This window comes from Cervus elaphus, chromosome 28 (assembly GCF_910594005.1).
Source record: "Cervus elaphus chromosome 28, mCerEla1.1, whole genome shotgun sequence".
NCBI lineage: Eukaryota > Metazoa > Chordata > Mammalia > Artiodactyla > Cervidae > Cervus > Cervus elaphus.
Genome location: NC_057842.1, coordinates 36145427 through 36173276, shown reverse-complemented (window position 1 = coordinate 36173276; position 27850 = coordinate 36145427). Strand labels below are relative to the sequence as shown.

At 37.1% G+C, this 27850-nt stretch overlaps 2 protein-coding genes across 2 annotated transcripts in view; one reads left to right on the top strand and one right to left on the bottom strand.

Moving 5' to 3' along the window:
* Positions 1-17726, top strand: part of KPNA5 (karyopherin subunit alpha 5) — a 41268-nt gene extending 23542 nt beyond the window's left edge. Inside the window, exons 10-14 of the mRNA XM_043890298.1 lie at positions 1921-1999; positions 3806-3931; positions 5492-5619; positions 11311-11489; positions 14277-17726. Of these exons, the coding sequence (XP_043746233.1) occupies positions 1921-1999; positions 3806-3931; positions 5492-5619; positions 11311-11489; positions 14277-14464 (700 nt within the window). The 3' untranslated portion in view covers positions 14465-17726. The remainder of the gene's footprint in view (positions 1-1920; positions 2000-3805; positions 3932-5491; positions 5620-11310; positions 11490-14276) is intronic.
* Positions 17727-18186: 460 nt separating this feature from the next.
* Positions 18187-27645, bottom strand: FAM162B (family with sequence similarity 162 member B). The gene is made up of 4 exons (XM_043890299.1): positions 27251-27645; positions 27003-27114; positions 24572-24680; positions 18187-19874 (listed from the first exon to the last, which is right to left on the bottom strand). The coding sequence occupies exons 1-4, from the start codon at positions 27420-27422 to the stop codon at positions 19776-19778; spliced, it is 492 nt and encodes a 163-aa protein (XP_043746234.1). The 5' UTR covers positions 27423-27645; the 3' UTR covers positions 18187-19775.
* Positions 27646-27850: the final 205 nt, after the last annotated feature.

Below are 27850 nucleotides of genomic sequence, written 5' to 3'. Positions count from 1 at the left end.
AGTTACTAACTTTAGGAAGGATTGAAAAGCTACTAAATCTACTCTGCAGAATAGCTGAAATACTGAGAATCTGACCCTTAAACTTAGCTTTTATATCCTCTATTTGGAACTAATCGGTTTGTTAGTGAATTTTACTAGTTTAATCTCTTCATGAATGGGCGGGACTTCATTTAGCAAGTATTTATTGAATGCCTATTACCTGCTAGAGTGTTATGCAACATGTTAATAATGCATGGAACACAGTTCTGCTCTCACAGAACCAATAATCTAGTTAATTGTTCATTACAGTAATCAATTTGTGTATGGGTCCATGCATAGTATTTCACTTGAATTAAAGATCATGTTTCTCTTTGCTGGGCTATTGTTGCTACTTTCATTAAAAAGAACAGATTTTCTATACAAAGAAATTAAAAACTTATAAGAAAGCTTGTTTTAAAAAGATTATTTTAGCCTCCTCATCCTCTTCTTTTAAAAAAGTGTGTTGTTTTTCTTCTTTTTTTCTTTTGTCAAAAAGTCATCAGGTAGGCTCAAACAAGGAAGATGGTACAAAAGAGAGGTTCAGTAAGAGGTTGTGGCCCTAGCTTGAAGACAGCATCTGAGGAGGAGAGGAACACAGTCCAACAGAGGGATCAGATCAGGGCCCACACTGACGATGACACCCACGAGAGCAGAGCAGATAAGCAGGCTGGGGCAGGAATTGGAACCAATACAGAACAGCAGCCTAGCTGAGTCAGAAGACTGGTCATACATAGGGAGGTTGTGATAATGGAAGACAGCTTCTTATTCTTAGAAAATGGAGATATATGTATGGAAGGGAGAAAAGCCAGAATAATCTTATGGTACTAGATCAGAAGTAAAGGTATCAGTGTGAACTCAGGGCGTTCATCATAAAGAGATAGATGTAGAAATAAATATATATGTAAACATACATATATGTGTTTGTATATGTCCTCTTAGAGGGCCTGGGAGCAGTGACAAACCTATACTAACAAGATGAACACACCAGATGCACAAATCTTGGTTTTTAATCACTACTTTCATCAAGTAGAGTCATGGGTTCTTGAAGAAATAACTAATACCAAGGCTGGGCCTGGGAAAAAAAAAGGCAAGATGAACCCAGAAAGTATTGAGAGCTCAAAGAAGAGAGAAATATCAAAAGGACACAGAAGGCCCTTTGAAGGGACTCCTACAGTTTAAACCTGGGATGATTTGAACATCGAAATAAATTGTAGTAACATATTACAGCTTTTTTGAATAAAATAGCAGTCCATGAGTCCACACTTAAATAAGTAGATAGATCAATAGATAAAAAAAAGGTACATGGTGTACGTGATAGTATTAGAAAGTCATCATTGGCAACAATATTGATGATTATTATTAATTCAGACAATAAATATCAGAATATGCTAAAGCTAGTGGTGAAAGTGGATTAAGGAATGGTATTTTACATAGTCTAAAAGTATTTTCTCACAAAACGTTAATTATAAAGGGAAAAACAATAGTGAAGAAATCTGGGGGACACCATCTTATTTAAGTGACAGAAGGCCAGTGCCAGTATAATGGACAAAATAGATACCACATGCCACCCAATACCATGTAATGCAAAGACTATAGCATTTTGGATATCTCAGCCAAAAGCATATAACTTCATTTTAATCACTGAACAAAACCAAATAATTAGCTTTTGATTGTCACAGGGAAAACTAAGGAATTCTTTTGACTTGAAAGAGACTGGAAAGACATGGGTACAACACATGATTCTGGGTTAGATTTCTTTGTTAGAGGAATATTACTGGGATAATTAGTGAAACTTGAATGGGATCTCTGGGTAAAGAGTACGGAGGAATTTTCTGTACTATTTTTGCAAATTTTCTGTTAATTTTAATATAGAATATAATTTCATATTTTTATTACTTTTAGGCACAATGATTATAAAGTTGTATCACCTGCATTAAGAGCAGTTGGTAATATTGTGACTGGTGATGATATTCAAACACAGGTGAGTTCAGACTTTAATATGATAAATTGGTAGCATAAGGAACTTTTAAGAAGTTTATTATTTTCATATGAATTGATTACATGTTAATCAAGATGTTAGCATTACCATAATTATTCAGGCATCTGTTATATGTCAATAAGCATATTCTCAGTAGTAAGTAATCCATCTCAAATACCTCTATATGAAGGCACTGTCCTAGACCTATATCAATGTAAAGAAGTACAAGATAGGACTTTGGCTCTTGAGGGGTTTACATTTCAATTGAGGAGAAAATATATCATGAAATAAAGCAACTTACCTAAAGTAGTATGTTTGCTGAGAACTGATTTGTCAGTAAATACTATAAAAATTTTTTTTTAATCGATGTGCTGAGAAATCTTTGTAGATTCTATAAAGTAGTTGGAATTAAATCTGGAGAAGAATTTCAGTAGACTAGAAGACATTTATGTGGTCATAGGGTAGAGGCACATATGTGTGAGTTATGATTAAGAGGTGTTAAACTTGGCTGGAACAGAAACTGCTTAGGAGATGGGGATTGATTATAAGCAGGTTAAAAGTTGGGTTGGAAATGCAAGGGTCTTTGTAATAGATTGAAAAACTAGATTATGAAAGTTGAAGGAAGGATAGCAAGGAAACATTTCCCACATTGGTAACTAACTGTGTGTGTGTGTGTGTGTGTGTGTCTGTGTGTGTTTTTGCCTGTCTTAGATGATGGTGAGACTTAAAAAAAAAAAGGTATGATGTCAGACTGATTTCATATCTGGAGTACTCTTTCTTAAAGATACAAACTTAAACTCAGAAACATTAAATTATCCATTGCTGTCATAAACTGTACATTCTAATCTACATTCTTTCAGTTTTAGTCTTTTGAAGTCATATTTAGATATTTAGTTATTAAACAGTAGACCTTTAGTAATTGATAATTATTAATTTAAAATAGCTCTTTAAAATAAAATGCGCTTCTACACATACACTGTTTTCAGCAGAATTTTGGTGCATGGCTTCATATGTCCTTCACCAAGTAAACTTACTGTAAATCGCTGTGGTCATTGTGAACATGGAGCATAATTAATCTTGCCATGAAATACAGAACGTAGAGAGACAAAGCAAACCGTGCTGTGCTCAGTCATTCAGTCACGTCTGACTCTTTGCGACCCCATGGACTGAAGCCCACCAGGTTCCTCTGTCCTTGGGGTTCTCCAGGCAAGAACACTGGAGTGGTTTGCCATGCTCTCCTCCAGGGGAATCTTCCAACCCAGGGATCGAACCCAGGTCTCCTGTGTTATAGGCAGATTCTTTGCTGTCTGAGCCACTAGGGAAGCTCCTAAGAATACTTGAGTGGGTGGCCTTTCCCTTCTCCAAGGGATCTTCTGACCCAGAAATCGAACCAGGGTCTCCTGCATTGCAGGCACATTCTTTACCAGCTAGCTACCGGGGAAGCAAACTGTACTTACTTACAAGAGGAAAATAGGACAGTATAAATTTTAATGAAACAAATAGACTTAATACACACATTTCTTAACAGTTTCTTAATAGACACTGTTTCTTAATTCCAGTTATGGAATTAGACACATTCAAACTGTTTGGGGTATAGATATAGATATATTTTCCCCATTAATTTATTTGGTTGGATCCTGACCAATCACTAAATCTCTGCTCAAATAGTTGTGTCAGTTAAGTTTTACTTTGAGAGAAATTTCTTTTTTCTTAATACAGTTTTCCAGAATTATTATTGTGTTTCTAAATAGTATATTTTTGTGTAGTTCTTTTCCAATAAAACTTTTCATTTTCTTGTTGTTGTTTTAGGTGATTTTGAATTGCTCTGCTTTACCCTGTCTTTTACACTTACTGAGTAGCTCAAAGGAGTCAATCAGAAAAGAAGCCTGCTGGACTGTTTCAAACATCACTGCTGGAAACAGAGCCCAGATTCAGGTAAACAGCTTTCATATCTGAAAAAACAGGATGATCTCAGGAGTCATTTTGGACAAAAGTCGGCATTTTATCAGTGATTTTTTTTTTTTAGTGAGTTACTAAAAACAGATTCTTAAAAGGTCCTTGAAAAGTTTTTTATAGAACTGAATTTTCCTCCTCTAAAATAATAACATTTACTTGTAGTAGGTATTCTAGTACAGTGCCTGACACATAACAGTTAGTCATTAAGAAGAGGTTGAATTTCATTAGGTTTCAATATCAGCAATGATCGGGCTTCCCTGGTGGGTCAGATGGTAAAGAATCTGCCTACCAGAGACCCAGGTTTGATCCCTGGGTTGGAAAGATTGGCTACCTACTCCAGTATTCTTGCCTGGAAAATCCCACGGATAGAGGAGCCTGACAGGCTACTGTCCATAGGGTTCAAAGGGTCAGACATGACTGAGCAACTAACACACTAGGCAATAATCTTCGTCTCAATGCTTTTACATAATGATTGATTAGTGAACCATCGAGCTCCTTGAGTCATTTAATACTAATTTCATTTTGATCAATCACCAGCCTGTGCTATATCATCTTTAAAATTTATGTTCTGCTAATATATTTTCCAGTCTTTAAAGGAAAGTATGTGAAAGTTTGTTGAAAATTTAGAAATAAAGTATTTCTAAAGGTTTTTCCAAAAACTGTGACATTTTATTTTTTTATTTTTTATTTTTTTTTCATTTATTTTTATTAGTTGAGGCTAATTACTTTACAATATTGTAGTGGTTTTTGCCATACATTGACATGAATCAGCCATGGATTTACATGTGTTCCCCATCCCGATCCCCCCTCCCGCCTCCCTCCCCATCCCATCCCGCTGGGTCTTCCCAGTGCACCAGCCCTGAGCACTTGTCTCATGCATCCAACCTGGGCTGGGGTCTGTTTCACCCTTGATAGTATACTTGTTTCAATGCTATTCTCTCAGAACATCCCACCCTCACCTTTTCCCACAGAGTCCCAAAGTCTGTTCTGTACATCTGTGTCTCTTTTTCTGTTTTGCATATTGGGTTATCATTACCATCTTTTTAAATTCCATATATGTGCGTTAGTATACTGTATTGGTCTTTATGTTTCTGGCTTACTTCACTCTGTATAATGGGCTCCAGTTTCATCCATCTCATTAGAACTGATTCAAATGAATTCTTTTTAATGGCTGAGTAATATTCCATTGTGTATATGTACCATAGCTTCCTTATCCATTCGTATACTGATGGGCATCTAGGTTGCTTCCATGTCCTGGCAATTATAAACAGTGCTGCGATGAACATTGGGGTACATGTGTCTCTTTCAGATCTAGTTTCCTCGGTGTGTATGCCCAGGAGTGGGATTGCTGGGTCATATTGGCAGTTCTATTTCCAGTTTTTTAAGAAATCTCCACACTGTTCTCCGTAGTGGCTGTACTAGTTTGCATTCCCACAAAGTGTGACATTTTAAAGCCAATGAGTTTCAAGATTCCTCTACTTCATAATATTTATAAGACACTATTTGCATTGATTATGCTATATCACTTTTTCTCCTCAGGCTGTTATAGATGCAAATATTTTTCCTGTTTTAATTGAGATTCTTCAGAAAGCAGAGTTTCGCACCAGGAAGGAAGCAGCTTGGGCTATAACTAATGCAACATCAGGAGGCACTCCAGAACAGATCAGGTGAAAAAAAATTTTTAATTGTTTTTTAAATGTAAATAGGACACAATTTATAATAATACATACCTTTATTTGTTGATAAAACTAAAACATTATTTCTAAGTTTTATAAGCATTTCTAATGTGAAATGATAGCATCTCTTACATCTTTTATTCATTCACAGTGGTTTATTTTTGTCAAAGTATAATTGATATTCTCCTAGGTAAACTATGAAAAATCAGAGATTAAAAAATCTGAAAAAGAAGTGTATGTTAATTGGAAAACTGTACTGTTATGGACGCTAAGTATTTTTTTGACCATTAAAATATCATGCGTGTAACATTATAAAATGGCTAATAAATTTGAATATCCACTTATTTAAAATAAAATTGAAATAGACATTCCTGTTTGGTTGTCAGCCTTCAGTTCAGGGTTCAGTTCAGTCACTCAGTCATGTCCGACTCTTTGCAACCCCATGAATCACAGCATGCCAGGCTTCCCTATCCATCACCAACTTCCGGAGTTTACCCAAACTCACGTCCATTGAGTTGGTGATGCCATCCAGCCATCTCATCCTCTGTCATCCCCTTCTCCTCCTGCCCCCAATCCCTCCCAGCATCAGGGTCTTTTCAAATGAGTCATCTCTTCACAGGAGGTAGCCAAAGTATTGGAGTTTCAGCTTCAGCATCAGTCCTTCTAATGAACACCCAGGACTGCTGTCCTTTAGGATGGACTGGTTGGATCTCCTTGCAGTCCAAGGGAATCTCAAGAGTCTTCTCCAACACCACAGTTCAAAAGCATCAATTTTTCGGCACACAGCTTTCTTCACAGTCCAACTCTCACATCCATACACGACCACTGGCCTTGACTAGACGGACCTTTGTTGGCAAAGTATGTCTCTGCTTTTTAATATGCTGTCTAGGCATACCTTTCAGCTTTCTTCACAGTCCAATTCTCACATCCATACACGACCACTAGCCTTGACTAGACGGACCTTTGTTGGCAAAGTATGTCTCTGCTTTTTAATATACTGTCTAGGCATACCTTTCCTTCCAAGGAGTAAGTGTCTTTTAATTTCATGGCTGCAGTCACCATCTGCAGTGATTTTGGAGCCCAAAAAAATAAAGTCTGGCACTGTTTCCATTGTTTCCCCAACTATTTCCCATGAAGTGATGGGACCAGATGCCATGATCTTAGTTTTCTGAATGTTGAGCTTGAAGACAACTTTTTCACTCTCCTCCTCCCTTTCCTCAAGAGGCTTTTTAGTTCCTCTTCACTTTCTGCCATAAGGGTGGTGTCATCTGCATATCTGAGGTTATTGATATTTCTCCCTGCAATCTTGATTCCAGCTTGTGCTTCTTCCAGCCCAGGGTTTCTCATGATGTACTCTGTGTATAAGTTAAATAAGCAGGGTGACAACATACAGCCTTGGGTTACTCCTTTTCCTATTGGGAACCAGTCTGTTGTTCCATGTCCAGTTCTAACTGTTGCTTCCTGACCTGCATACAGGTTTCTCAAGAGGCAGGTCAGGTGGTCTGGTATTCCCATCTCTTTCAGAATTTTCCACAGTTTATTGTGATCCACACAGTCAAAAGCTTTGGCGTAGTCAATAAAACAGAAATAGATGTTTTTCTGAAACTCTCTTGCTTTTTCGATGATCCAGTGGATGTTGGCAATTTGATCTCTTGTTCCTTTGCCTTTTCTAAAACCAGCTTGGACATCTGGAAGTTCACAGTTCACGTACTGCTGAAGCCTGGCTTGGAGAATTTTAAGCATTACTTTACTAGCGTGTGAGATGAGTGCAATTGTGCGGTAGTTTGAGCATTCTTTGGCATTGCCTTTCTTTGGGATTGGAATGAAAAGTGACCTTTTCCAGTCCTGTGGCCACTGCTGAGTTTTCCAAATTTGCTGGCATATTGAGTGAAGCACTTTCACAGCATCATCTTTCAGGATTTGAAATAGCTCAACTGGAATTCCATCACCTCCACTAGCTTTGCTCATAGTGATGCTTTCTAAGGCCCACTTGGCTTCACATTCCAGGATGTCTGGCTCTAGGTGAGTGATCACACCATGGTGATTATCTGGGTCATGGAGATCTTTTTTGTATAGTTCTTCTGTGTATTCTTGCCACCTCTTCTTAATACCTTCTTCTTCTATTTGGTCCCTACCATTTCTGTCCTTTATTGAGCTCATCTTTGGATGAAATGTTCCCTTGGTATCTCTAATTTCCTTGAAGAGATCTCTAGTCTTTCCCATTCTGTTGTTTTCCTCTATTTCTTTGCATTGATCACTGAGGAAGGCTTTCTTATCTCTCCTTGCTGTCTTTGGAACTCTGCATTCAAATGGGTATATCTTTCCTTTTCTCCTTTGCTTTTCACTTCTCTTCTTTTCACAGCTATTTGTAAGGCCTCCTCAGACAGCCATTTTGCTTTTTTGCATTTCTTTTTCTTGGGGATGGTCTTGATTGCCTGGCTCCTGTACAATGTCATGAACCTCCCTCCATAGTTCATCAGGCACTCTGTCTATCAGATCTAGTCCCTTATATCTATTTCTCACTTCCACTGTATAGTCATAAGGGATTTGATTTCAGTCATACCTGAATGGTCTAGTGGTTTTCCCTACTTTCTTCAATTTCAGTCTGAATTTGGCAATAAGGAGTTCATGATCTGAGCCACAGTCAGCTCCCAGTCTTGTTTTTGCTGACTGTATAGAGCTTCTCCATCTTTGGCTGCAAAGAATATATTCAGTCTGATTTCGGTGTTGACCATCTGGTGATGTCCATGTGTAGAGTCTTCTCTTGTGTTGTTGGAAGAGGGTGTTTGCTATGACCAGTGCGTTCTCTTGGCAGAACTCTATTAGCCTTTGCTTTGCTTCATTCCGTACTCCAAGGCCAAATTTTCCTGTTACTCCAGGTGTTTCTTGACTTCCTACTTTTGCATTCCAGTCCCCTATAATGAAAAGGACATCTTTTTTGGGTGTTAGTTCTAGAAGGTCTTCTAGGTCTTCATAGAACCTTTCAGCTTCTTCAGCGTTACTGGTTGGGGCATAGACTTGGATTACCATGATATTGAATGGTTTGCCTTGGAAACAAACAGAGATCATTCTGTTGTTTTTGAGATTGCATCCAAGTACTGCATTTCAGACTCTTTTGTTGACCATAATGGCTACTCCATTTCTTCTAAGGGATTCCTGCCCACAGTAGTGGATATAATGGTCATCTGAGTTAAATTCATCCATTCCAGTCCATTTTAGTTCGCTGATTCCTAGAATGTCGATATTCACTCTTGCCATCTCCTGTTTGACCACTTCAATTTGCCTTGATTCAAGGACCTAACATTCCAGGTTCCTATGCAGTGTTGCTCTTTACAGCATCGGACCTTGCTTCTATCACCAGTCACATCCACAGCTGGGTATTGTTTATGTTTTGGCTCCATCCCTTCATTCTTTCTTAGCCTTATCTGTGTATATTATCTCATTTTTATTCTTTCATTAATAAAATTTATTTTTTTCAGGATATTTGTTTGATTCTAGGCTTTTTATTGTTTTTGTTTCTTTTCCTAACAACGTAAATAATAGATGTATGGACTTTGAAGTCAGCCTGCTTTCAAATCCTATTCAGTAAAAGATGCATGACCTTCCAAAGTCATTTAGTCTCTCTAATCCATGATTGTCTTCATTTTTAAAAATGGATTGAATAATGATTAGTACATTATGGTAGTATATTGATGATTAAATGTAGTTTGTACACTTACAGTCTTAGACAGTGCTTTAGCATGATGCCTAAACATTAAGCTCTCTACTAAGATTAGCTATTATCATTATTATTTGTAATCATCATAATTTTTATTATCGGTATTCTCTTTTCTGCTGCATTTTTTTTCCCTGCATTGTGTGGTTTGTGGGATCTTAGTTCCGGGACAGGGATCAAACCCATACCCCCTGCAGTGGAAACACAGAATTCTAACCATTTGACTGCCAGAGAATTCCCTGCTTTCACTCTTTTTTCCTCCATAGCAAAGTTCTACTTTGCCCTTCTATAAAAGCCTGACTTTCTACAGAATCTTATTGTTCTGAGGGTCACTTCATGAAACTTGAGACCTTTTTGGTTTCTTGAAGTGCTTATTTAGGAAATATTTTCTAATACATATTTGATTTAATTCTTAGTTTATATAACAGGAAGTTAGGCTGCTGTGCCACTTTACAAGTCACTAGGAGGATTTTGAAATCTACTTATTGGGACATCATTGTCTGTTATTGCCTTCATTTCTACTGTTACTTTCTTTTCTCACATATGTTGATACCATCTGTCTCTGCCTTTTATTTTCCATTCCTCCTCTTTGATTTAATCAGTATTATTTCCATTTCATTTGTGTCATGATTACAAACAGTAATAAAATAAGATCTTTCATTTGTTCTAACTTGTATATTTTTTTGATGCTGATATTATTTTTGTCTTTTTGGGGGCCTAAAGTTTGTAAACAGTTTATAAACAGTTGTATTTTATTTTTCAATTCATTTTCATCTTTGTGTCTGTTCCTCAAAATGTATTAGTATGACTCAGGTGTCCAAACTGAGATTATTATTTTTCTAGCTGTTTTCACCATTTCATTAACTCTATATATAGGGGAAGATGACTTGATCTCAGATAAGGTTCAGCATTCATATCACTAATATTTATTGACTGCTAGTTGTTATGCTAAGTCATTTCAGTTACTGAGCATCAGCAGTACATCAGATGCTTTCATGTATTTTATTTCCATTAACTTTATAACTATGAGATAGTTATTCATTCAGCAATTATAATTGATCAGTCACAGGTTAGTATATGGCAAGTGAGCATTCCAGTGAAGATATGCACATTTAAAAGAGGTGGGGATGAAAACTAACTTCTACTGAGTGTTTGCAGGATTCTCACAGCAACATTCTAGTTTAGTACTATTATTATTTCCACTTTTGATGTGGAAACTGAGGCACAGAGAGGTTACACAAAATCACACAACTAATAAGGAGTGGGATTAGGACTTGAAACCATGCAGTTTGGCTTCAGAGCATGTTTAATATGGACTTTAGAGCATGCTTAATATGGACTTTTTGCCAGGTGAAGAAATTAGCTATTTTAAAGATATAATAACAACTAGAAAAGGAAAAAGCATTAGAAAATGAGTAGAATAATTTTTGTGATCATTGTTTATTAAGATTATTCACAACATGGCCTGTTTTGCTCCTACAAGCCTTCTGTGCTTCTGAAACACAGCCTATATTTTAGAACATTAACTACGATTGTTTCTGTGTAAAGTTTCTTTCAGTTTGATTTAGGTGTCTCTTTTCCGTCTTCATTTCTACCTACCCTGATATGGCTTCATGTGTTACACAGGCTAACTAACCTTTAAAACAAAAACAGACCTTGAGCCCACTATTCTTTGCACTCATATGCTATGCAAAAACAACTATAAGTACCAATTTGCTTGTATGTATTTTTTGTAATATTTGTAATACCATTCATTGCTAATTATGTTAAATTATGAAAATAAGAGAGTAAGAATTTTCAGGTTCCTATATAAGTAAAAATTTAAGTATTTTTAATGTTTGAGATTGTTTAGGAATACTTAAGTGTTTATGTAACATTTCATTGAAGAATGTTTTCATGTCATTGCTCTAAATATTTAAGTCTTTTAAAATGTTTCTCCCCCACATTTTTTTTTAATTATTCTGAAGGTATTTGGTAGCCTTGGGCTGCATTAAACCACTTTGTGATCTATTGACTGTTATGGACTCTAAAATAGTTCAAGTGGCTTTAAATGGACTTGAAAATATTTTACGGCTTGGAGAACAAGAATCTAAGCAGAACGGAATAGGCATTAATCCATACTGTGCCCTCATTGAAGAAGCATATGGTGAGCATTCAGTAAAATTTATAGTTGCTAACAATTTTTTAATTGAGATCCAAGTGACACATTGGTTTCATGTATATAACATAATGATTCAATATTTGTATATACTGGAAAATGAGTGTAATAATTATAGTTCATGTCACCATAGTTTCAATTTTTTTCTTGTAATGAGAACTCTTCAGATTTACTCTTGGCAGCTTTCATTTACATATTACAGTATTAATAAATGTAGTCCCCATCACTGTATATTACTTCCCCAAAGCTTATACAGACTAGAAGTTTGTGCCTTTTGACATCCCCTTTCACCCGTTTAATTTACCCCCTCACCTCCTGTCTCTGGCAACAGCCAGTCTGTACCCTGTACCAATGTGCTCACTCTGAGCTCTCTGTTTTCGTTTGTTTAGATTCTGCATATAAGTGAGATTATAAGGTATTTGTCTGTATCCGTGACTTGTTTCACTGAGTGTAATGCCCCCAAGGTCCATCCAGGTTGTTGCAGATGGCAAGGTTGTCTTCTTTTTTTAAAAAGCTGAATAATATTTCTCTGTATATGTATGTGTTGTGTGTGTATGTACCACATTTTCTTTATCGATTCATTCTTTGATAGATAAAATTGCTTCCATGTCTGGGCTGTTGTAAATAATGCTGAAGTGAACATGGGGGTTCATAATATCTTTGAGTTCATATATATTTTTTTCATTTTCTTGCGATAAATATCAAGAAGTGAAATTGCTGGATTATATTTAAAAACATAAATGTAAAAAGTTAAAACTAGAACTACCATATAATCCATATTGTTACCCATAGAGATTGCACCAGTTTACATTCCCACCAATAGTGCACAAGGGTTTCCTTTTCCCACATCCTTACCAACACTTCCTGTCTCATCTTTTTGACGGTGGTCATTCTAACAGTTGTAAGGTGATGTCTTATTGTGGTTTTGATTTCCATTTCCCTAATGATTAATAATGTTGAACATCTTGTCATATACCTGTTGGGCATCTGTGTATCTCCCTTGGAAAAAATGTTCATTCAGATCTTCTGCCCATTTTTTAATCAGATAGTTTGGTTTTTGGGTATTGAGTCATATGAGTTCTTTATATATTTTGGATATTAATCCCCTACTAGGTATGTGATTCACAAATACTTTCTCTTATTTCCTAGGTTATCTTTTCATATTGCTGATGTTTTCCTTTGCTGTGCAGAAGTTTTTTAGTTTAATGTGGTCCCACTTGTTTATTTTTGCTTTTTTGTCCTTTGTGTTTGGCATCAGATCCAGAATTCAAACAACTGTCACCAAGACTGGAATTTATTTCCTGATGAGGCATGAATCTAAGTCAGTTCTTTTTCCTCTCAGTATATTTCCATTAAATATCACTTTCTGTCTTAAGTCCTATTATATCCACTCAAGCTTTTATTTGCTATTCTTCAACCAAGCCTGGGAGACCACTTTGCCTTTATTTCAAATTACATAATGTCACTGGTTAAGATATCAATCACTGATTTAAGAATATTTCCTGACTACAATTATTATTTTGGCCCCAAGTTATACTAGAGTTTGAGCTATTCTATGAGTGTATATAGATATGATTACTTGATGTATTCTTTATAACCTGCAACAAATTGAAGAGGTTTATCTGTAATTAAGTGAAAAATACTTTTAGTATCATCCAGACATATACATGGATTATTTTCTTGTAAGCAGTAAAATAGAGCACTGTAGATTCTCCTTACACTATGCAAATGGATTTTTCCAGTTTCACTTATAAACTGTATTGGATTTACAAATAGTATTCATTTATTCCTTATTGATACACTTTGGCTTATTCTGTGAGAGAACTTATTGTTACTTTGCTCATTAATTTTAGGTTTTTTACTTGTTTTTGTTTTGTTGCTTTCCCTTTTTGTGCTTTTTATTTAGCATGATTACTCTGGAAACAACTTGTGACGTTTCCATGATCTAAAACTGTCATTTTAAAATTCAGAAACTGAAGTACAGAGGAATCAAACTTACTTGGGAAAAATCATACAACTAAAAGGGTGGATTCTATGATCTTCCTACTGCCCAGCCTATGCTTACTCTTCATACCTTATTGCCCAATATTTTTATTCGTGAACTATAAAGCATAAGTATTGACTATCATGGGGCTTCCCTGGTGGCTCAGAGGTTAAAGCATCTGCCTAGAATGCGGGAGACCCAGGTTCAATCCCTGGGTCGGGAAGATCCCCTGGAGAAGGAAATGGCAACCCATTCCAGTATTCTTGCCTGGAGAATCCCAGGCAGCCCACTCCAGTATTCTTGCTGGAGAACCCCATGGACAGAGGAGCCTGGTAGGCTACAGTCCACAGGGTCGCAAAGAGTCAGACACGACTGAGCGACTTCACTTTCACTTTCATTGACTATCATTATATGCAAAAATCAGATAAAAACTACACAATCACTTAAATGTGTAATCTAAAAAATACTACAAACTAGTGGATATAACAAAAGAGAAGCAAACTCATATAAACTAGTGGTAACCAGTGCAACCAGTGGGGGTGGAGTGCAAATTATTGGGTAAGATAGATTCAAGGATGTATTGTACAACACAGGGAATATAGCCAATATTTTGTAATAACAGTAAAGGGAATACAACCTTTAAAAATTATGTTTTAATTTTTTTAATTAGATTAAAATTAACAGTTCCATTGCCAGTGGACTGGTGATACTATTGATTCATTATTTTGATTTAAATATATATTTAAATCTGAGTAATAACTTTGATTTTATTTGTATGCTTTATATAATAGGTCTAGATAAAATTGAATTTCTGCAAAGCCATGAAAATCAGGAAATTTACCAAAAGGCTTTTGATCTGATTGAACATTACTTTGGTGTAGAAGATGACGACCCCAGTATTGTACCTCAAGTGGATGAAAATCAGCAACAGTTTGTATTTCAGCAGCAGGAAGCACCAATGGAAGGGTTCCAACTCTAACTTGGTAGGAGGTAAATTAATGGCTAAGAAGGGTAGCTTTACATATCTCCCCTTTCTTGCATTGTCAGTAGGAATAGTTGATGCGTTTTTGTGTAGAACAAAAAAAGAAAGAAGATGCACTTTTAGAAAGCAAAACAAAAGTTTCCATTCATATGCAACCTTTTATTATAGTTTTGTTGTTATGTTTGTCTGCCTGTATATATGTCTTTCATTGTTTTATCTTTTTTTGTATCTATTTGAGAACAGTTAAATACATTATTTAATAATTTAAGCCTGAGAAGGAGAATTTTGGTAAAGTATTACAATAATGGTTCTGAATTTTTCTAGCACTCTTGGATACTGCACAATAACAGTACAGCTGTTGATAATTGCATTTTGGCAGTGTTTGACATTCCCGTTCTCTACTAAATCTACCTCTCAAAGCAAAAACAAAACAAAAAAGCTTCAGAAGCATGAAATAGAGAAAAGGCTAAATTAGAATGTAAAGATAGATGTTACCAGAAATTATAAATCACTGTGCTGTAGGTTATACTTTACAAAAAAAAAAAAGGTTTAACAAAACCTGTAAATGTTACTTATAAAACATAGGAAAAATGTTGTACTGGTAATCGATTAAAATGTAGCAATTGTGAAGAGAGAAGCTGTTTTTCATATCGAACACATTAAAATAATTACACAACATTTAAATATTTGTGTTTTTAACATATAAATGCTATATTAGTATATTTTATATTTTGACCAAATATGCTAACATTTTTTAAATAGTGTTTTTTTATTTTTTCACTGCTCATTTTAAAGAGCATCATGATAGAGATGCCATCATGAATCTAAAGTAGTGCTGCATAGCAAAAATAATACTGTATTCCTTTCTCTGATTTTTCAGAGCACTAATTGAGAAGTTTCACTTTCTGTGTAATAATGAACTTAGGTACTTGAATGGCAAAATTGTTCTGAAGAAATCACCTTGTTATGTATTAAATTTTATTAAATGTACTTAATGTTTGAACACAAAAGGATGATATTAATGAAATTACTAAGGATTCTTTAATTGGTTGAAACCTATATTAGGATTTTTTTTCCCTTTGGTAATATTCAGAGGGTCATACTGCTGCTTGTCAAGGTACCATTGTATTAGATTACATTTGTATCAGATTGGTTAATATAATGTAAGTGTTTATGTATTAACAGCAAAACCTCTTCATATTGTGAAACTTTGAAAAAAGTTTCAGTAGAAAATTATATATATATATTTACTTATAGATCCATATATATGCATGTGTCTTACCTGTTTTTTTTTTCACGGTACTATACTCGGTAGTTTTCTAAGCAGATATGGTACTGTTGAGCTCAGTCTTTTTCATTTATAGTTATATACAGGCTGTTTACATTTCCCGTTATATATCTAAAATACTTATTTAAAAATTAGTTTATTGCTGTTTTAAGATAGAAACTAAAAGCATTTTTGATATGACTCATAGTCTATTCTGTAAAGAAAGATTTCATTTATGGTATCATTTATAATGTTTCTGCTGGAAATCAGAGGCATGTTAACAAGAAGAAAATGTATACAGAGGTACTTTTAAATAGTATGACACTTTGTAAAATTATATATCATGAAACTAAGCTTTTGGCAAGACACTTAAAACCTACAGGCTATAGACTACAGGTTTAAATGGTGTCCATAATGCTGACTGCATCTGCCAAACCTCTTTTATATTATTAAGTAGAGTATTGTATCTGTGCCCTTTTTATTGTAGTAGAAGTTATGAAGTTCAGTATATGTATATTCAAAAGAACAGGGTAGTTATATTAAAGATGACCAAATTGGTGGTGAATTGATCAGATCAACGCTTTTTTGTGATGCTGCTAGTGTAAGTATCAGGTGACAGGGTATTCCACTCTTTCTAATCAATTGAACTTAATAATGCAGCATAATTCATAAACTAACCAGCTGTGCCTGCTTTTATTTTGAGGACCCTGTAGTCAGTTTAGGAGATTTATATTAATAAATCTCTAAGCCACGTCTTTCAAACAAAATAGTTCTTACAGAAGGAAAAATAATGGAAATAATAGAATGGCCTTTAATTTTAAATTTTTGCCAGTAAAGCAAGCATTATACCTCTAAGTATAGAATTTGACCATATTTTAGGCATTTATATACAAAAATTATATTTAATTCATTGGATCTGTTACTAGGATAATTGATTTGATTAGATTTGAGTGCAAGGGGCAATTGGGACCAGCTATTGGTGTGGTAATAACTTTATTGAACCAATACTAGCAAATACTTTGTTTCTAAAATTTTTCTTAATATGACTACTCTTTTCAAATGTACTATTTTAAATGCTCCAAAATGTATTTTCCTTAATCTTCACTGGCCCTTATGTGGGAAATTTTCTTTTTTCAACTTGCTTTCCTGAGATTTATTATATTTAAATCTGAGAGAAACTGTGCCAAAAAAAAAAAGAAAAGAAAACATGTTCTAAAGGGCAATGCATGCAACATTAATGCAGAAATTTAAAAAAATACTTGAAAGAGTCCTTTACGTTTAATTAAATTTGGTGTTTTATTTTTGTCTGAATTTGAATTTTTACTAGCTAATCTATGCAATTTACTTGTTTTATATTTGTAAGTACTTGACTCAATGACCCGGGTGTTTTTACTATCAGTTTTATTTTGAAAACTGTTTCTAGAACTTAATTCTTAGTGTCATTTTGTTCACTTACTGGTAGCACTAGAACAGGAAAGCAAAAAATAAAAACAAAAAAATGTAATAAAATCTGCTGGCACAGAAACAGCATATCATTCGGTAACTGTAAAACCTGTTTGCAGATAAAGATTGATTTGTTGATAAAGGACTTTTGTTGGACAAAACATTACCTTTGCCTTCATATTTTTTCTTCTCTTAGGAAGGAGCATTATGGAAAAAGTAATTACAATACAAAGTCTTAGTGGATTTTTGTTGCTGTTCTAAATTCAGCAGTCTACTGGCTGCATTGTGAAACTGTGAAATCAAAGTAACTGTTAGCCTTTACTCATTTTAGTTCATAGCATTACTGTTTTATGGAATGTAACATATTAGGAGCCAATATGATAGAGCTCTAGAAGGATAATGTGTCTTTAAGTTCTGATTGGGAAGTGGGATGGGGGAAGATGTTCTTGACTAACTAAAAAAATCAATATTTGAGTAATATGCAATATTATGAAATGTTACAGCACTATATTAAAAACAATAAAATGCTATTTTACAATTGCATTTATATAAGCGTGTCTGTTTCATTTGTTCTCACAATTGTGTATTCCTAACAGCAAAAGTAGATGCCCTCAATGATTAAAATTCCATCCCCTTTCTAAAACCAGTATGATTTCGTTGGTAGGATTATACGATTAAATAGTATGTTGCTTTTATTTTAGAACTTATATGTATATTCAACTATAATGGAGGATGAATCTAATTTATGTTTGTATCTCATGCCTTGGCAATTAATGGGACATTCACATGTTTCAACTGAGATTATTTTTCCTTTTCTATTATTTTAATGTAATACAGTGCATTTATTTAAGGCTTAGAGTTTTAAACCTAATAAATGGAAATAGAAGGGAATATCTGATTTAACTTTCTTAGAGTGCTCGAAACACAAAATCACACAGTAGCCAAGCTTAGGCCCCCTAGTTTAGTGTTTTTATTTTCTTATTCTGCTACTATTATTTTTTTTTTTTTGGCTTCATCTGGCCTCATTTCCTTCAGTATTTGAAACTTTGTCAATCACAGAGTAGTAAAAGTAATTATGTCAGTTATTTTTAGGGTTTCTTGCTCCCAATAAAGCAGTCTGCAATTTTAAGAGACACATACATCATATCAATATTAGTCACTTTTAACATTTTAATTTTCCATTCTTATGAAATAAAATTTTCAAATAGTTGCACTTGCGAGCATGGCTGTACAGTACCCCCAGAACTAAAATGCTGATTGGGAGCAACCCCACCAAGTAAAGAGGTCAAAATGCTCATTAGCTTTTGCATAAACATTTCAATTTGGAAGCAGTAGGCAGTTTGGAGAATTTAATGTGTAATGCTCAAAAGTACCTGTTATTTAAAAATTGGGAGTTCTAAACTTTGGACAGCTTTACTTTTGAGGGATCCCTCTTGTTCCCTTTCAGTCATGGTTGTTTTTTTAAACTTGTCTAAAAAAGCATGGCAAAATTTTAGGGGTTTAACATGACTCATTATTTTCTGAGCATTCCACCTTCTAAATTGTTTTATTATAAAATACACAAAGAGAATAATGTGTAAGAAGACAGTTTGAATAATAAAACACCTGTGTACTCACCATCCAATTTAATTATTATCAGTCCCTTGTAACTATTACTCTGGATTTTATTAATAATCCTTGTGCTTTTCTTCATTGTTTCATCTCATGTGTATATATCCCTAAGAAATACAGCCTCACTTATCTTTTTTCTAAATGTGTAAACTGGAAGTTTACATATATTTTCTATATCTGGGAGTTTCGGGTTTTGGCTCAATGTTAACATTTTTTGAGATTCATATTGATGCATATATGTGTGGTTTGTTCATTTTCTTTGCTGTTTACTATCCTGTTTTGTGACTACATCGTGATGTCTGGTAAGGGAAGTTTGTTTTACTTTTGTTCCCGAGGCATGTGGGATCTTAGTTTCCCAACCAGGGATGAAACCTGTGCCTCGTGTGGTGGAAGCACAGTCTCAACCACTGGACTGCCAAAGAAATCCCCAGAATGCTCATTTTAGCATCATCTCTAGTGGCCAAAAACTGGACCGAATAATCAGATAAACTGGCATATTCATACAGTGGAATACTATAACAATGAAAATGAATGACTTCCTGCTACTCAGAGTCTGGATGAATTTCACAATATAATACTGAGTATAAGAATTTACACAAGTGTATATTATATCATTCTATGTATATAAAGTTAACACAGGCAAAACTAGTCTATGGTAATAAAACAACATCTTTTTTTATCTGTGTGGTAATGACTGACTGAGGGCAGAAATGAGGCAGAAAGGAGATGTTTTATGGCTTGACCTGAACAGTGGTTATGCAGGTGTGTTCACTAAAATTCTATCAAACTGTGTACACTTTTGTGCACTTTCTAAATGTATGTTATACTTCAGCAAAAGTTTACTAAAAGTAGAAATAAAAAAAGACTTTGCCATTCTTGTTACCAAAATAAAGCCTTGACAAGTACTTTGTTAAATATTCTCTTTTACCTATCATTTATTGTTGCTGGTAACAGTGATGATATTCCGATGAACGCTTTGTCAGAATATCATTTAGCCTTGGCCTGTGCAGCCAGCGCCGCTTCTTCACGCCATTTTGCCTTCTTTGCCAGATTCCAACTTGTTAAAGATTCATGTCGTTCTGCAGCCTGCAGAAGCAAAAGGCGAAGCATTTTGGCACTCTGGAAAAATTTGTATTTTAGAGATACATAGCAGACTCCATGAAAAGAAGAAAAATAACAAAGCATCAATCACATGTAGCATTTAAGAAAAACAATCCTTTGATGCAGAAAAAAATCTGCCTAAGTTATTAGACTTCTAGGCAATACTACTGCTATATAGAAATCTGCCCCCAACATCTCTTGGCACACATAGATATAGTTGTTGGACAAAAAATAAATACATACACTTTCAAATAATTAAACTCAAAATCAAGAAAGGGAAATCCCCAGGTACCTTTTATGAAAAGAATGCAAAAGACGTAAGTTGATGGGGAATGAGAAGGAAGAACGCCAGGATAGCGGAAATGGCTTTATTAGGGGGAAATACTGGCTTTAACAGCTGTGGGCTAGAAGCTGAATCGCTGTGCCAATAGGCAAGTTCAGGATCTAGATCATGGGCATGGAGCTGAGGTATTCCTGTGAAATGACTAAAGCTCTTACCAGCCTGAGAACTGGCAAGGACACTAGGCATTTACCTGGGGGGGAGAATTACTTGTGAAAAGAGAAGATAATTAGCATTGTGATCAGGAGGAAAGAACTCTAGCTAGAAAATGGATCAGAGGAAATAATCTAAATGCAGCACAGAGATATAAGTACAAAACAACAAAGAAGTTAAGAAACACGAAGAATAGAATTAGAAATTCCAACATATATTCCCAATAGGTGAGTGATTAGAATGGGGGGAGAGGTCATATTTGAAGTAAAAACAGCTTACACTTTTTCAGAAGTGAGCAAAGCTATAGGTCCCTCAGACTCAAGAACATACAAAGTCCTTTGCAGAATAAAAATCTAATAGATATTGGTGGAAGTCTGATATGCATTTCACACTTAACATATCCAAAATAGAGGACTTGATATATTTTGTCTGTCAGGCCTACCAGTTCTTTCCCCAGCTGTACACATGGGGAATGGCAACACCATCCATCTTAGATGCTCAAGGCAGAAATCCAAGCATTTTTTGTGTTATTCTTCCATTTTGTTTCCTCTTCCCACACTGAATTTACCATAAAGCTCTATCCTTTTTACCTTTCCAAACATATCTCAAATTGCTAACGATTTCTCCATCTCTACCTGAAGGTATCTTAAATAAGGTTTAAGGTTTAAGTATTCAAATTGAATATTAAATTTCAAATTAAATAAGTTTAATTATTCAAAGTGACAGATGAATTGGAGAGAAGGAAGATGGATACAGTTCAGTTTAGTTCAGTCGCTAAGTTGTGTCCAACTCTTTGCGACCCCATGAACTCCAGCATGACAGGCCTCCCTGTCCAACACCAACTCCCAGAGTTTACCCAAACTCGTGTCCATTGAGTTGGTGATGCCATTCAACCATATCATCCTCTGTCGTCCCCTTCACCTCTTGCCCCCAATCCCTCCCAGCATCAGGGTTTTTCCCAATGAGTCAGCTCTTTGCATCAGGTGGCCAAGTATTGGAGTTTCAGCTTCAACATCAGTCCTTCCAGTGAACACCCAGGACTGATCTCCTTTAGGATGGACTGGTTGGATCTCCTTGCAGTCCAAGGGACTCTCAAGAGTCTCCTCCCTCACCACAGTTCAAAAGCATCAATTCTTCAGCACTCAGCTCTCTTTATAGTCCAACTCTCACATCCATACGTGACTACTGGAAAAACCATAGCCTAGGAATCCCTTAGAAGAAATGGAATAGCCATCATGGTCAACAAAAGAGTCTGAAATGCAGTACTTGGATGCAATCTCAAAAACAACAGAATGATCTCTGTTCGTTTCCAAGGCAAACCATTCAATATCATGGTAATCCAAGTCTATGCCCCAACCAGTAACGCTGAAGAAGCTGAACAGTTCTATGAAGACCTACAAGAGCTTCTAGAACTAACACCCCAAAAAGATATCCTTTTCATTATAGGGAACTGGAATGCAAAAGTAGGAAGTCAAGAAACACCTGGAGTAACAGGAAAATTTGGCCTTGGAGTATGGAATGAAGCAAAGCAAAGTTTATAGAGTTCTGCCAAGAGAAAGCACTGGTCATAGCAAACACCCTCTTCCAACAACACAAGAGAAGACTCTACACATGGACATCACCAGATGGTCAACACCGAAATCAGACTGAATATATTCTTTGCAGCCAAAGATGGAGAAGCTCTATACAGTCAGCAAAAACAAGACTGGGAGCTGACTGTGGCTCAGATCATGAACTCCTTATTGCCAAATTCAGACTGAAATTGAAGAAAGTAGGGAAAACCACTAGACCATTCAGGTATGACTGAAATCAAATCCCTTATGACTATACAGTGGAAGTGAGAAATAGATTTAAGGGACTAGATCTGATAGAGTGCCTGATGAACTATGGATGGAGGTTCATGACATTGTACAGGAGCCAGGCAATCAAGACCATCCCCAAGAAAAAGAAATGCAAAAAAGCAAAATGGCTGTCTGAGGAGGCCTTACAAATAGCTGTGAAAAGAAGAGAAGTGAAAAGCAAAGGAGAAAAGGAAAGATATACCCATTTGAATGCAGAGTTCCAAAGACAGCAAGGAGAGATAAGAAAGCCTTCCTCAGTGATCAATGCAAAGAAATAGAGGAAAACAACAGAATGGGAAAGACTAGAGATCTCTTCAAGGAAATTAGAGATACCAAGGGAACATTTCATCCAAAGATGGGCTCAATAAAGGACAGAAATGGTAGGGACCAAATAGAAGAAGGTATTAAGAAGAGGTGGCAAGAATACACAGAAGAATTGTACAAAAAAGATCTTCACGACCCAGATAATCACGATGGTGTGATCACTCACCTAGAGCCAGACATCCTGGAATGTGAAGTCAAGTGGGCCTTAGAAAGCATCACTATGAGCAAAGCTAGTGGAGGTGATGGAATTCCAGTTGAGCTCTTTTAAATCCTGAAAGATGATGCTGTGAAAGTGCTTCACTCAATATGCCAGCAAATTTGGAAAACTCAGCAGTGGCCACAGGACTGGAAAAGGTCACTTTTCATTCCAATCCCAAAGAAAGGCAATACCAAAGAATGCTCAAACAACCACACAATTGCACTCATCTCACACGCTAGTAAAGTAATGCTTAAAATTCTCCAAGCCAGGCTTCAGCAGTACGTGAACCATGACCTTCCAGATGTCCAAGCTGGTTTTAGAAAAGGCAGAGGAACCAGAGATCAAATTGCCAACATCTGCTGGATCATTGAAAAAGCAAGAGAATTCCAGAAAAACATCTATTGCTGCTTTATTGACTTTTTGACTGTGTGGATCACAATAAATTGTGGAAAATTCTGAAAGAGATGGGAATACCAGACCACCTGACCTGCCTCTTTGAGAAACCTGTATGCAGGTCAGGAAGCAACAGTTAGAGCTGGACATGGAACAACAGACTGGTTCCCAATAGGAAAAGGAGTACGTCAAGGCTGTATGTTGTCACCCTGCTTATTTAACTTATATGCAGAGTACATCATGAGAAATGTTGGGCTGGAGGTGGCACAAGCTGGAATCAAGATTTCCAGGAAAAATATCAATAACCTCAGATATGCAGATGACACCACCCTTATAGCATAAAGTGAAGAACTAAAGAGCCTCTGAAAGTGAAAGAGGAGAATGAAAAAGTTGGCTTAAAGCTCAACATTCAGAAACTAAGATCATGGCATTTGGTCCCATGACTTCATGGCAAATAGATGGGGAAAGAGTGGAAACAGTGGCTGACTATATTTTTCTGGGCTCCAAAATCACTGCAGATGGTGACTGCAGGCATGAAATTAAAAGACGCTTACTCCTTGGAAGCAAAGTTATGCCCAACCTAGATAGCATAATAAAAAGCAGAGATATTACTTTGTCAACAAAGGTCCATCTAGTCAAGGCTTTTTCCAGTGGTCATGTATGAATGTGAGAGTTGGACTATAAAGAAAGCTGGGCGCCAAAGAATTGATGCTTTTGAACTGTAGTGTTGGAGAAGACTCTTGAGAGTCCCTTGGACTGCAAGGAGATCCAACCAGTCCATCCCAAAGGAGATCAGTCCTGGGTGTTCACTGGTAGGACTGATGTTGAAGCTGAAACTACAATACTTGGCCACCTGATGCAAAGAGCTGACTCATTGGAAAAGACCCTAATGCTGGGAAAGATTGAGGGCAGGAGGAGAAGGGGACAACAGAGGATGAGATGGTCGGATGGCATCACCGACTCAATGGACATAGGTTTGGGTGGACTCCGGGAGTTGGTGATGGACAGGGAGGCCTGTCATGCTGGAGTTCATGGGGTCGCAAAGAGTCGGACAGGACTGAGGGACTGAACTGAACTGATGCCACAGCTAAACAGTTCATTATTTAAGGAAGGATGTAGTTTGGATAACTTTCATACAAAAAGTTCTTCCTTTGCCGATTTTAACCAGGTTATAAACTGTAATTTCTCATTTTTCTTTGTCTTATAAATGGAAACAAGCTTCTGTCCCTTCTGTCCAGATGGTTAATTTGTTGACTCAAATTTCCATGAACAGTGTTGTTTCCAGTACAACTGATATATGCAGATGGGTCAAGATGTCCGAGATGAGACTGTTCTTACATTGGAAAACCAGCAATAATCCCCCATATGAGAACAAAGCTCATAATCCTTCTTAAAATTCTCAAGTCTATTTTTACTTTAAAGAGGTACTCACCCTTTTGGCTGATGCTATCACTGCAAAGCAGGCGATGATCGTGAGTCCAATCATTATGTAACAAGCTTTCACCCGAGCTTTGTTTCTGGCAGCATCTATCATTTCTGGCCTAAACCAAGATGTGTATTCTGTTAACTACATTAAAGCAATATGATTTCCTGACTGGCATAATAGACAATTATTTTTTACATAAATACTCCAAAAATTTCCCTGAATTCAACTGGCGGATGTGAAAGCCTTACAAATTCTAGTACATTATCTTACTAATTTCAAATTAACAGGTATTTATTATTTATATTGCTGCAGTAATATGAAGTGGCAGCTTATAAATAGACACAAGTAAAGAATGATTTTTGAGAAAGTATTCAGCAGTATTTTTTCTTATATATGTCGTTTGAATAGAGAAAAAGAATTCTAGGAAGCAATTCCTCTTAAAAATTAAAAAATATTTCTTTAACTTTCCACCAGTTGAAGGAACACAGAAAACCAATATCTAGCCTGTTTTCTTCAGGTTTTAGGCAGATTAATGTAAGTTTTAAGATATTAGTTGCAAACAGGTTAATATTAGCACATTATTAGATTACATTTGTTGTTGATTTTTGTTCCAGATGGAACCTGAAAGATCTAATCTTTTTTACCCATCCATCTGGCTTTGAACTGCTATACCAAATTAGTTTAACACTGAAAAGAAAAGTACAATCATTATTAAATATCATTAGTGTATGGTACAAAAATTATAGGTCACTTGTTAATTATGTCCATTAAAAGCATAAAAGTGAAAGCTGTTTACATTGTAAATCTAACGCTTAGGAGGCATATCTCTCCTAAATAGCAATGATTTAAAAATTATAGAAAATAATAAAAAATATTCAAATACTTTCATGTTTCCAACCCAAAACTATAATACTTTTCCTAGGCACCTTGCTCAAAGTTAATTTAACAGAATTTCTCCTTTTTAACAATATTTCTTTGACTGTAATCCTGGGGAAGAATTATTTTTGTAAAATGGGTCTCTTCACATATACAGCCATATTGCTATAATATTGGGTCTAGAATCTCTAGACATGTTAATTTACAATAATTCAGGTTCTTTACATTTTTGATTACTCTGTCAGATAGCCCTAGAATTCAAAATCCAAAAACACTGAGGATGGTCTTTTTAAGCTTTTCTGGGGCTAATTTCTGCTCTGGGATAAATTATAGATCTCAAGGACAACAAAATTTGTTTTATAATATTAAAAAAAAAAAATCTCCATGGTGAATAAATGCTGAAAACAGAGTTCAAATTCCATGTTATTTCAAATTCCATGTCCATTCCTCATTAAATCATTTAATTCAAGAAAGGAATAAAACTGTTTGAGAATTCATTACTGAACATTTCCCACCATATTTTTCCCATTTGAGATGCTTTTGATGACTAATAAATTAACAATCAATAAAAAGTGTGCATAATATGCACAGAACAAGGTGTAGACCCAGTTTCCATCATCCATTCTAACAGGCATTGATCACATCATATAAAATAATATTTGAACATCTGAAATCCTTATGTGATTTTATAGTTCTAGTCTCACTTTTTTCTGAGATCAGTTTAAGAAGTGGTAGATTGGTTTTATCCTTAGTTTCCTTCCTTCCCCTTTTAACCACTCCCTTGTAAGGTGCAGGGAAGATTTCTGGGCTTTGCATAAACTGAAGCTGTAGAAAAAAATGCTTTTTAAGGGTGACCTTTACTTTGTTTTTGTTTTCGTAAAAGATTACATTTACCCTGGAGTTGAAGTTGTCAGCTTAGGTTTTATCAAGGGAACGTCTGTCCTGAGTATGGGATGAGGAGGCCAGAGACACAGATGCGCCCTGGCTCCTAGTCCTAGAAAACCCACGCTCAGATAGCTGCAAAACCGCGTACACCAGGCATCTCCCGCCCCAGAAGAGGAGGTCACACGGATGTGGCTTCTTCCCAGACTCTCCGGCCACCCCAAGAGTCATGATCCCTCCTTGGGTGGATCAGGGAGCCGCAACTCCTCCCCTCCCCAGCCCAGGCCAGGGCCCCTCCGCCTCTCAGCGAGGACCCTGGTTTTTGTTTGGCCTAAGGGCGCCACTGCCTCCCGGCCCCGGAGCTCGCCGGGGGCGGGTATCTGAGCGACGGTGGAAGTACCCACTGAACTTCGGGATTTCCACACGATTTCAACAATCACCCCACAAGCTTAGCTTGGCCCCCACAGTCCAGTGAAGGAGCTTGGCATTTAGCCGCACTAGGGGCGCGTGAGTAATTCCCTTAGAGTGGTAGGTGATACCGTGAAGACCCGTGTGGCTCTGCACACCTCTCCCGACCTCTGTGCACGCAGGTCGGGAAGTGGGTGGACCCCAAGCCTTCCAGGCCTGGGGCCGACCCTCCAGGGCGCCCTCACCCCGGCCCGGCACGGGCCACACTTACGGAATCCGAGGCGGGATATCCTCCATCGCTTTGAAACGCCCGGTCCACAGCAGGATTCTCTTGTCGAATTGCGACGGCTTGTGCTCGGCGGGGACCCTATGGAGCTTCCCGGCTGCGAAGGCGACAGGGACAAACAGAGGGACGGAGAGACCGACGGCCCAGTGATCGGGGAGCGCTCACGCCTCCATCCCCCAGCCTCAGCGTTCCACGGACCCGTCCCTCCCGGGTCGTTCCCAGCCCCTGCTCACCAGAACCTGGGGGCTCCGAGCCTCCGGGGCTCCCGCCACTGGAGTATTGGGGGCGACCCCGGGGCCAGAGAGACGCGACCGGCCGCCTCTCGGCTTCTGGGGGCGCTCCCGGGGCGCAGCAGGGGATGCGCCCTAGGCGGAGGCGCAGGAGGCTCCCGACGGTGGCCAGCATGCTGCTGAGCCCTGATCCCGCGCCCTCAGCCCAGCCGGGGCCGGAGCTCCCGGGACCCCTGCCGCCCCGCCCCGCGCCGCTCCCAGGGGAGCCCCGGATGCGCAGCTGGAGTCTGACGTGCGCACCCTGGGCTCCGGGTCCCCGCCCCCAGCCGGCGACCCCCGACCCGGGCGTCTCGACCCTGGGGCTGAGTCGGTCCCCCGGCGCGCCGCGGACGACTTTCCTCCCGAAACAGCTCCATGCCTTTTAAAGGCAATTCTTGGTATTCAGTAGAAACGTGTTTCCATCACACTTTTTTTTTTTAAATTTCATTGGTGCTGAAGAGAATAAATTTAACCTCTCTCTCCTCCAGGGAAAGCCAACAGTCAGGCCTTCAAGTGCAGGTCGTTTCAGATGTTTACCAAGTGAGTGTAAGGGCTTTCAACAAA

Excerpts from the sequence above, each read along its gene's own strand:
- FAM162B (XM_043890299.1), bottom strand. The coding sequence starts at position 27,422 with ATGCTGGCCACCGTCGGGAGCCTCCTGCGCCTCCGCCTAGGGCGCATC. Across the intron at positions 27,115-27,250 it reads CTCGGAGCCCCCAGGTTCTG|CCGGGAAGCTCCATAGGGTC; the intron begins GTGAGCAGGGGC and ends TCGCCTTCGCAG. Across the intron at positions 19,875-24,571 it reads TGATAGCATCAGCCAAAAGG|GCTGCAGAACGACATGAATC; the intron begins GTGAGTACCTCT and ends TTGCTTCTGCAG.